This window comes from Arachis duranensis, chromosome 3 (genome assembly GCF_000817695.3).
Source record: "Arachis duranensis cultivar V14167 chromosome 3, aradu.V14167.gnm2.J7QH, whole genome shotgun sequence".
NCBI classification, from domain to species: domain Eukaryota; kingdom Viridiplantae; phylum Streptophyta; class Magnoliopsida; order Fabales; family Fabaceae; genus Arachis; species Arachis duranensis.
The window spans coordinates 125,867,112-125,877,638 of record NC_029774.3 but is presented as its reverse complement, the minus strand read 5'-3'; the positions used below and the strand labels follow the sequence as shown (position 1 = coordinate 125,877,638).

General features: G+C 35.7%; 1 protein-coding gene across 2 annotated transcripts; it reads right to left on the bottom strand.

The window, feature by feature from the left end:
• Positions 1–957: 957 nt before the first annotated feature.
• LOC107481259 (uncharacterized) lies at positions 958–3,817 on the bottom strand. Of its 2 annotated transcripts, none has more exons than XM_016101499.3 (2): positions 2,869–3,817; positions 958–1,838 (listed from the first exon to the last, which is right to left on the bottom strand). In XM_016101499.3, the coding sequence occupies exons 1-2, from the start codon at positions 3,276–3,278 to the stop codon at positions 1,376–1,378; spliced, it is 873 nt and encodes a 290-aa protein (XP_015956985.1). In that variant the 5' UTR covers positions 3,279–3,817; the 3' UTR covers positions 958–1,375. The 2 variants fall into 2 exon arrangements, with proteins under 2 accessions (XP_015956985.1, XP_015956986.1); XM_016101500.3 differs by having other exon boundaries at positions 958–1,835; positions 2,869–3,810.
• Between the last annotated feature and the right edge of the window lie 6,710 nt (positions 3,818–10,527).

Here is a 10,527-nt window from a genome sequence, read left to right as displayed (position 1 = left end):
ATGTAGTGTTAGATATTCTTGTAAATGTAATACTAGCCTTTCCTAAAACTTTATTATTTGATAAACGTCTCAAAACAAAAATAAAAATGCTATATATATATATTTTATATTTTTATTCCTATTTTAAATAATTATAATGCAACTCTAGTTTGATTATATTATTTATAAAGTTTAATTATATATTTTTCTCTAAATTACAAATATATAGTCCTTTTAATAATATTTTTTAAAAGTAGATTTGTATCTTTTAATATTTCTAGATTTTTCTTTACTAAATAAGACCTTTTTTTTAAAGAAAAACAATAGTATCTAGACGAATAAAGGTAGATCATGATAAATTTTACTAAATTTCAAGAAAAAAAAAGTACAATTTCTTTATCATCCTACCACAAAATTAATGATTGATTGATTCTAGCACCTATGAAACTTATTTGAAATCACTATTGTAATTGAAAACAGGTGTCTCAAGGATGAGAGATCCATGTGCAGGTAATGGCAACACCATGCTTATTAAGAAAGACATTCATAAAGTGGTTGGAGTTAGAAATCAGGAGCTACAAAGATGGAGGGAGAACAAGCAAGCTTATGTTGGATCCCCTAAAAAACAAAAAAGAGGTGTCATTGTTTAATGTGATTCAAATCACAATGAAAATTATTTTTCTAGACCTATTTGTCATGTGTCGGTGCTAATTTTAAAAATGGAAAACGACATAAAAGGGGTTACCGATTCATGTCTCTATTATTTGTAACCTCACATCCATTGGATTCTTTATTGATATTTGACACTAACACTACTCATCAAAGATTATTATAACCATCAATATTATTTGGTCAACTAACACAATTCTCTCTCTTTTTTTTCCTAAACAAAATAAATTATTATATAAAAAAAATTCATGTCATGGGACCTTAGAGAAATATCTAGAGACAAGTCATTTTCATAATAAGCAATTAATATGAGAAACTAAATAAGAAGCCTATAACTTCTTTAACTGAAACCACTCATAAGATGAACCATACACACTTTACACATAGCAAGTAACAACGTGTTCTAACTTATAATAATATTAATAAAACAAAATCCAAGGCCACTTGTGGTGTTACACTTATTTATGTAAATTACAATATAACTATAATTAACTACCTTAATAGACCAATTCTCAAGTTACAATCACAAAAAGTTTTTCACACACCAACGATTTTCTGCTATCAATTCAAAACCTGGGTAGCAGCAACCAACCATGCCTTGTTTATTAGTATTATGCACAATTTCTTCAAGACTAGAGCTGGAAATTACATTACATATATATACAGTGTAAGTAATAAAAGATTGAGAGAATTAGTTTATTTATATTTATATATATATATATCATGTTCATGATGACAGTTTATAATCCTTTCTCATAATCTTCTTAAGCTCATGCTTCTGATGTGTGGAAAGCCTTGAAGGGAACATAACATCAAACTTGATTCTCAAGGATCCTTTCTTCCCTGGTTCTTTAGAAATTGGCATCCCTTCATTTGGGACCACCATAACATGCCTCGGTTTCACAACATCGGTCACTTCGATGGCGATTTCTCTTCCGTCCAAGGTTGTCAAGTTGAGTGTCTTCCCTGAGAGTGCCTCCACAAGCAAGATCTTCTGTGTGATCACCAAGTCATTTCCATCTCTCTTGAACACAGCATGTGGTTTCTCATCCACTACAAAGACTAGATCAGAAGGTTGAGACCCTCCTTGTTCTTGGTTTCCTTTTCCAGGGAATGTTATCTTTGTTCCTTTTTTCCAACCTGGTTTAATGTCTATCTTCAAGGTTTCTTCCACACACTTCAACTTGCTGCTAAAACCAAAAACAGAGGAACTTTTTTAAGTTCACTCAACCGCTTATTACTAGGTAAATTGTTATGCATTCGCAACAATATAACTCTATTTAAGAACCGTTAGATAATTTGATATAGGTGAAAACTCAAGTGCATACGACTTCACGTGAAGTTGATAGTTGGGAGCAGTTAGATGACTATCATCTTCACGTGAAGTCGACTGCACTTGAGTTTTCACGATATATCTGACTAAACTATAATATAGTGGTTCTTAACTATTATTATAAATCGGAACTTAAGGGTGACGCTGGTCAAATAAAACTAACCTATATTCAAATCAAACTTAGGAATGAAGAGATATTGTGATTGGAATGGCTAAGTTGAAGATTGCTACGACCAATAAAAAAATATTGTATTCAACTTAGTAATTTTTTATAGTTAGTTGTTAATGGAAGAATGGTCTTCGCATTTTGTGTATTGTTATTTGTTAATAACCAATAAAATAAACACAGGAGGGACCAACACAAATCCCAAGAAATAAATACATGAAACAAGAAAATTGAAGTTTTCTGTGGCATGTGGATACACATGTAATCTTGCGTGTCTGCACATTAGGCCTACTCAATGTACAGCCAAAAATTTCAGTGTAGTAGCCACAGCCAAATTAATTACAGGAAACAAAATTCTGCAGATGAGTTAAATAAAAATGATGGCCAAAGCAAGACAAAAATCATACATACGGGTATTGATTGAAGTTAGGAAAAGATTCAAGTTCAAGAATCAAGAGCCAAAAGTATATGTACTAAGTGATAACAATGAGTTTCGGTACTAGTAGATTTTCAATTAGTTATAGTCCAAACATGTAGCCGACAAAGGCATGCAACATTAATAATATAGCTTAACTAAATCAAATAACATCCCCAAAATTTGTAACCAAATCAAGAAGCAGAAAACCATCACAAAGTCAGAGTTAAAACCTCAATTCAACACTTGTAATGCATACCGCAATCTAAAACCATAGAAAGAGGAGTAATTGTAACTACTACTTACCCGAGTTCATCAACAACATTTCTTGAGATCTTCAACTTCTTCCTACAACCTTTGTAAAGCTCCTCAAGGGTGCACACAAGTTTGGTCTCAACCACCACCCCTGCTTTCTCCTCCTTCACATTATTATTTCTACCATCATAGTCTTGTTCCTTTTTGTTAACCTTCATGGAATTGAGAGGGTAGTGGCCATAGAAATCATAGATCTGGCGCTTTTTGGGGTCACTCAAGACATCATAGGCCTCAGATATCTGCTTGAACTTTGCTTCAGCTTCTTCCTTGTTCTTCACTTCTTGATGGTGGTTCCTATCTGGATGCCACTTCATTGCAAGCCTCTTGTATGCTTTCTTAAGCTCCTCTTCCGTGGCGTGACGATTCACCTTCAGAACCTTGTAGTAGTCCCCTGCACCCATCTTCTTCACAATTCACCTCAATTATGTGAAAAAAAGGAAAAAAAAAACAAAACAAACTTTTGTAATGGGGTTTATGGAAACTGAAAAGTGAGAAGTTTCTTCTTTTGAATTCACAATTCAGTTCAATTATATGGAAAAAAGATTATAACTTTCGTGATGGGGTTTATGAAAAGTTTCAATTTTTGGGTTCGGTATGTGTGGTTGCAAAAGGGGGTGGTTGTTGGTGGTGGAGGGTTAGTGAGTTGAAGAAGAAAGGAGTGTGTTAGTGCTACAGTAATAAGCAGTTCCAGCTGTTGAAAGAAACAAGGGACAATGCACACGCGCAAAAGTAGCAGGATTCACGTTCACCTTCCGCCAGAGAGAGAGAGAGAGAGAAAAAGAGAAAGAGAACACTGACAGAGAGTTAGGACTTGAGAGTGTGTGTTTATTTGAAGAAAGAGAGAGATGAGATGAGAATTAAGGTTGGGTACTTGGATGATGCTGATTGATTGCTGAGACTTGCATTTTGATTTTTTGGAATATTTGATTTTTTCAGAGAGAGAGAGAGAAGAGTGTGTGCTGTCATAAGCACTTGTTTCAGCAAGCACCAATAGATAAAAGCCAGGTATTCATATCAAGTTATATATTATTCTGGAAAATCCTTTCTTTTTTCTTAAAATGAAAAAAAATGGTGAGATCCCTAGAGGCTAGAATATATTTCTAATTTCTCAGACCGTTTTGTTGACTTGAAACGGAGAATCACTCAAAATATGGAATTGACATCACAGTCAGTTACTTGAATTTGAATTAAGTTCTCTCTATTTGATTTACAGATTTACGCCTTTATTAGGGTCCTTTTTTTTTTCCTTTTGTAAATAACTAGAATTTATGTATGAAAATAAATTATTTGTTACCAATGAGACAAATAGTTGGATGCTTTAATTTAATTAAAATAGATCACGTCACCAGTACAAAAAAAAAAAGACCTATTAAAATGTTTGTAAATTAACAAGAGATTAATTCTTGTGCTTAACGATAAATATTACACTTTAAAATATACTTTTAATATACAAATTAGGTAAATTCTAAAGAAAATAGCAATATTTTGCTTAGTTTCGGAAAGTTGTAGGGTCAGTTACTTTTGAGTTAGAGAAATGAAGCTAAGAGTTGAATGGGTTTGATCAAGTTTGAGAAAGGACAAGTGCTTAGTTTTTGATTTATGGGAATATTAAGTTTAAGAAAGAGAAGTGAGAATTACAGCGAAGAAATGCCTGGCGAGTGGAGAAAGAAGACATGTTAGGTTTATGAGATAGTGATTAAAGAAGTGATCAATATTATAATGAGATTGAGAACGTGCAATGGAGTGGGGTGGTAGGCATAATATAGCTGGAGTGAAACGAAAGAGAGGTACCACCAACCATGATGTTTCTTTTCCTTTTCCAATTCACTGTTTCCTTCCAAAACACTAAGGACCCAGAATCTAGTTGGTGCTCTTAGAGGGATCTTACACTTAAAATACAGGTTTAAATTAATCTTGTTTTTTTTTTCTTATTTTTTCTCAAGCATATCTAGTGTCGGATTTAAGAGCAAATTATTAGACACAAAATGGTTTTCAGAAAACCTCCTCTTATTTTTAGATCAAGGCCTTTGAAATTTGGATCACTGTGTGGGGGTGATGGACCCTTTAAATAAATATCCTATTAAGCCCAATTCTCAAAAAAATAAAGAAGCCCAAGGATCTATTAAAGTTTATATGAGAAACAATTCAACTATTGGAGACATAACTAAAACTATGCATTCATACAGCTAAAACTTTGTAGAAATGGTTTGTGTAGTTATTTCTGTTTTGTATATTTAAGTTGATTAATATTTTTTCATTATTTATAGTTTAAAGCTACCCTCAATTGTCCATAACACAATTTGTAACGTAACCCTACTAGTTTCAGATTGTATCAAAGGGGTTAAAGGCACTGTGTTCCAATTTGATTTGCAACAACCATCACCGACCAGATCTTTTGTTCTAATCAAAAGTAGGGGATGAGGGTTTGTGATTAGACACTATTCTGCAGTGCCAAGTGCTATAGTCAAGGATTCAGTTATAAAGTCAAATTCAACATCATAGTGAGTGTATTGTTACCACTTGATGATAATTGATAAGGCTTCGCATTTTGTTCCTTTTATTTATTTATTTATTTGAATTTATTCATAAATATTAGTATGTGTTGGGCTATCCATAGAGAGCTCTTGATTACCGAAAAAATTTAATGAGTTTCTCATCTTATAAACTCCTCATTCTTCTTTGCGTTCTTTGATGTGGGACTAATTTCAACATTCCTCACACTTGCAACACTAACAATCTCTCCCTCAAGTGTGAGCCTCCACATCAAGCATCAACTCCCCTCTAACTCCTCCACCACATATGAGTATTCGTCCATCACACCACCGCAAAACACCACGGGACACGACACGCCCACATCAAGCATCAACTCCCCTCTAGCTTCTCCACCACATATGAGTATTCGTCCATCACACTGCCGCAAAACACCACGGGACACAACATGCCGCCCGAATCACCTTTGTCGGGAAGACTTTCGATACTTCACCTTGAATACCCCTTAAAACCTGGTACCACTTATTGGGCCATCTATAGAGAGCTCTCGACCACCGGAGAGACTTTGGAAAGGAATCAAATGAGATAACATAAGATGAGAAGATACCACATCCAATAAGGTGTCAAGTTAATGGGTCTCTCATCTTATAAAATTCTCACTCTTCTTTGCTTTCTTTGATGTGAAATTAACTTCAACACTCCTCACACTTGCAATACTAACATTCTGGATTAGAGGTGTGCACGACCAGATCGTACTTGAAGGATTTTGGACTATGAATACCCAGATCCAAAGTTATCCGAGGTTGATTCGAAGAGAAGAAATAAAATCTAAAAAGTGAGTGAAACTGGGACCGGGCTATAGTTCAGGTCATCCAGACTCGATCCGGTGGTTCGATCATCATACACAATTAATATTCTTATGTTAATATTTTATATTTAGAATGGATGATGACTATTCTTATATGGAATTTAAGTATTGTAAACTTTAATATTTTGTGTTATTAGTCATTATAAGACTATAAGTTAATGATTTATGTTTAGAATGCATAAGAATTTAGACTAATGCATAATATTTGGTTATTTATATTGACTTATATTTAGTGTTATTAGACAATATTAGTATTGATTGTGGTTATGTTTTAATTTTGGAGAAGGGTTGGTTCTTATTATATTTTTCTAAGTGAATTTTACTTTGTCAAATAATGGTTGGAGTCTTGAAATTTTATGGCTAACTTACAAGAAGATATCAAGAAAATATAATGTTAACAGTTCGATTTTTACCTGGTATAATTGTGCCCCGAAAATGTGTAGGTTTCATCATGTCTATAGTCAGGTTCGGGTTCAACAAATAGACTCGGTATATATTTTAGGTCAAATTTAAATCACATCAAACCCGATTTTCACATATCCCATAAACACCCCTATTTCATATTCTGGATAACGCATACTTTTAAAAAAAATTTAAAAGATTCTGTAATATTTTATGCAAAATTCAAGTAACAGATACTAATGTGAAGTTCATCATTGTAACGTGTTTTTAATCAAATGACACTCATGTTCATGAAAAAAATAGATTGATATTCCCTTAAATCTAAGATGGAAATGGAAAATATTCTTGCAAGGATGGGATTGCCGTTGTATGCTTCGGCCCTGTGCTGTCCTTCGCTCAGTAGATTTACTGGGACCGACAATTTTTTTGTGAATCTAGATCCGAGCGTGGTACCAGCAAAAGAGACTCCGATGCTCAAGTTAGTATGAGGATGGGACAAGAGATCAAATATACGTGAAATTAAAAGAGAAATGATTATGGAAGAAGACTTCAGAAGGTGAAGTAGTGTTTTTTTAGGAGAAGTATATGCTTCTTGTTTTGCCTGTGTGCCTTTGCTTATGTGAGCGTTGTTTTTATAGAGTTAGAGCTTGAATTGCCGTAACGGTTAATTTGAATGAATCTCGGCCTTTCCAAGATTCTTGGAGAACTAACGTATACGTGCTTAGAGTATCAGATGCACGTGTGTTTTGATCGGACTGACGTGTCCGAGATATATGGCGATAAGTTCCATTTTCTGATGTGGCCGAGATATATGCCGATAAACTCTGAGTTGGTAGGGTACCGTACATAGCCTCCAAGCTTGACTTGTGTCTAGTTTTATAGCAAGTTGAGCTTTGTGGACGACTTATATCTCGGCTTTTGGTTTGTACTTGGTAGCCCCCAAGCTCAACGCTGCGTTTAAAAACTCTATTCATGTTTTGTGGGGCATTTTATTTTGGTGATCGTGCTAGAATTTTTTGGTGAACGTGGTGTAATTAAGTAACTTAATGACCGGATTTGAACCAAATTGACCTAAGGTACTTCAACAGTTGCTCCTTTTGGGTCTCCCGCTTGTTTAGTGGGTTTGTCATATCGTTTGTTTGGGTTTTTGTTTCAAAGTTTTCACCTTTTTTACGTTTTTATCTAGCTTTAGCGGTTAGAATGGCTTCGAAAGATTAGATTGTTTCTTCTCGATCTACTTTTTTCTTTTCTCTTTTGATTCTCTATTGCTGTTAGGAAAAAATGGTTAGGGATATGGAAAAAGATAAAGTGAAAGTTGTTGAAGTTAAAAAGGATGATCCTTTCCACTGGGTAGATGATGACGTAAAAACGTGTACTTCTTCATACTCTACTTCTGAGTCGTTGAAGGAGCTTCGTAGTATGAATCTAGTTAAGGACCATTCTCGTATTGCCGTTGAACTTCTCCCCTGTTCCAGTGAGGAGAGGGTTTGCGAGCGTAGGGGGGATTGGGGATATTTTTATATGTATACTCCTTGTTTTACTGAGTTGCATGTTAGGTTTCCTTTTTCACCTTTCGAGTGTGATGTGTTGACACAGCTTAACTGTGCTCCTACCCAATTACATCCAAATTCTTGGGCGTTCTTATAGGCTTTCCAGTGTTTAATAGATTTTCTTGAGCATCCGCCTTCTTTGGGTATATTCTTTTCTCTGTTTCAGTCGAAAGGGGTTTGGAGGGGTCTATAGGTGTTTTTGAGTAGCTTTCCTGGTCGTTCCATTTTTTTGCTGTATAAGTCTTCCTTCAAAAATTTTAAACCTTTGTTTGTTAAAGTCCGATCTATAGAGACCGAATATCCTTTTTACCTCGACGACGAGCTGATAGAAAAATTTTCATTATACTGGTATTCCGAGCCCATGCAAGTGCTTGAAGCTTATAGAAGTGAGGAGGAGGACTTAGTGGTGGAATTTTTAATTGAAAATTTTGCTGGCAGCGAGTGTTTGTCGATTCCTGAGATGTTGCATTTTGAGAAGGAAAGTGATAAGGAGGGGTTAAAGACTTACATAGGTAATATAAATGTGTACTTTTTATTAATTGTTCTGTTCTTGTCTGGTCTATAAGCTTTTGTTTGTGTCTGTAGGAGGGCGAGTTCCGCATCTGACTTCATCTCGGCTACAGACTTTCCTTGATAAGAAAAAGGATAAAGGTGCTGGTGTTTCTGGTTTACCTAAGACTGGTGCGGGAGAGGTTGCTTTTTTTACTACTCAGCCAGCTTCTTCGAAGAGGAAGAGAGATGTTTTTGAAGACTCGTTGGAAGTATTGTCTGGGAGAGGTAAAAGGTTTGTTGAAAGCTCAAAGTTGGTATTTGATTGTCAGCGAAGTCTTCATGGTTTTATACCAGGGGCGAGTTCTCATTCTCTTTGGAGTGAGAACTTCCAATTGGCTGAGCTTTTCGATAGGGCTTCCCAATATCCAGGGGACATGCTGCTTACTCGCCGAGTTGGGATGGAAGCTTTGGGAAAATATGTTCAGGTATGTGAATTTAATCTTGTTTTTGCTCTTTTTCCTTTTCATGTCGCTTATTAATTTTTTATTTGCTTTTTGTAGATTGTTGCCGCTCGTTTGCTTTATGTTAGTCGTACTACCGAATTGATCAGAGTCGAGCAGCAGATTGATGCTGAGAAGTTTGTTTCTTTAGAGCGGATGATTAAAGAGAAAGAGGGGGTGATTGTTGATGTTACTGCAAGGATGAAGGAGAAGGAGGGAGCTTTTTCCAACGTCACTCTGAAGTTGAAAGACAAAGAGGACGAGGTGGCTCATCTCCAAGATCAGATTCGCCTACTGCAAAGTCAGATAAGGGAGAATGACAAGACGAAGGGTGAGATGACTGCTCGGATCCATGAACTGGAGGATCAATGCATTGAAATGTACACACCTGGTTTTGACCGAGCTGTCTCGCAAGTGTCGCTTTTCATCCCTGAGTTTAACGTTTGCCGATTTGACGTAACGAAGATTATAATTGATGGGAAGCTTGTTCAGGATGAGGCGGGTGAGGATCACGACGAGAACATTTCCCCTCCCGTCTGACAATATGGTTTCATTTAGAGTAGAAATATTTGGCACTTTTTGTTTTGTTTAAGGCTGATTTTGTTTCAGACCTTTGTTAATATTTTGGAGCGCAACCTTGATAATGGTTGGTGTTTGAAGACGTTTTGGAGCTGTATAGAAAGCTCGTGTATGAACATTAACTTAGCTTTTGTCGCGCTAGTTAATTTGATATTGCTTTTTTAAGCTTTTGTCGATGTCTTTTTCTGACTTTGGTGATTGGCTCTACCAAATATGCAATTGCCGATAAGGGTTAATATTATGCAATGTTAACTTGAATAGAATTTGTTGGTACACATGGGACGTTTATTGTATAAAGTGGTTGGCCTCGTTAAAACCTGTCCAAGTAAAACCCTCCTTAGGGATAAAACCTCGTGATTAGGAAAACGAGTACCTGACCAAGTTATACTTATATGTAGATTTTAACTGTAATATATCTTCAGAGATGAAATATTCCATGTGTTGGGTTGGGGTTTGCCCTCCAATGTTTCAAGAATATATGCTCCTTTGCCAATAACTTTAGAAATGCGGTAAGGACCTTCCCAATTGGCGGCTAGTTTGCCATATCCTTGTGGTTTTCGAGCTTCTTCCATTTGTCTTAGTACTAGGTCTCGTTCTCTTAATGTTCTTGGTCTAACCCTTTTATTGTATTGCCTCTTCATTGTTGCCTGCATCGCTTGTTGCCTTAGTTTGGTGAGTTCGTGGTCTTTATGTATGAGGTCAAGTTCGGCCGATCTTGTTTCCGAGTTGTTGCGTTCGTTAAAGTACTCAGTCCGTGTTAATCCTCGGC

Bases quoted from the DNA above. Each gene is read 5' to 3' on its own strand.
- LOC107481259 (XM_016101499.3), bottom strand. From the start codon at position 3,278: ATGGGTGCAGGGGACTACTACAAGGTTCTGAAGGTGAATCGTCACGCC. The intron at 1,839-2,868 runs GTAAGTAGTAGT...TTTTGGTTTTAG, and splicing joins AATGTTGTTGATGAACTCGG to CAGCAAGTTGAAGTGTGTGG.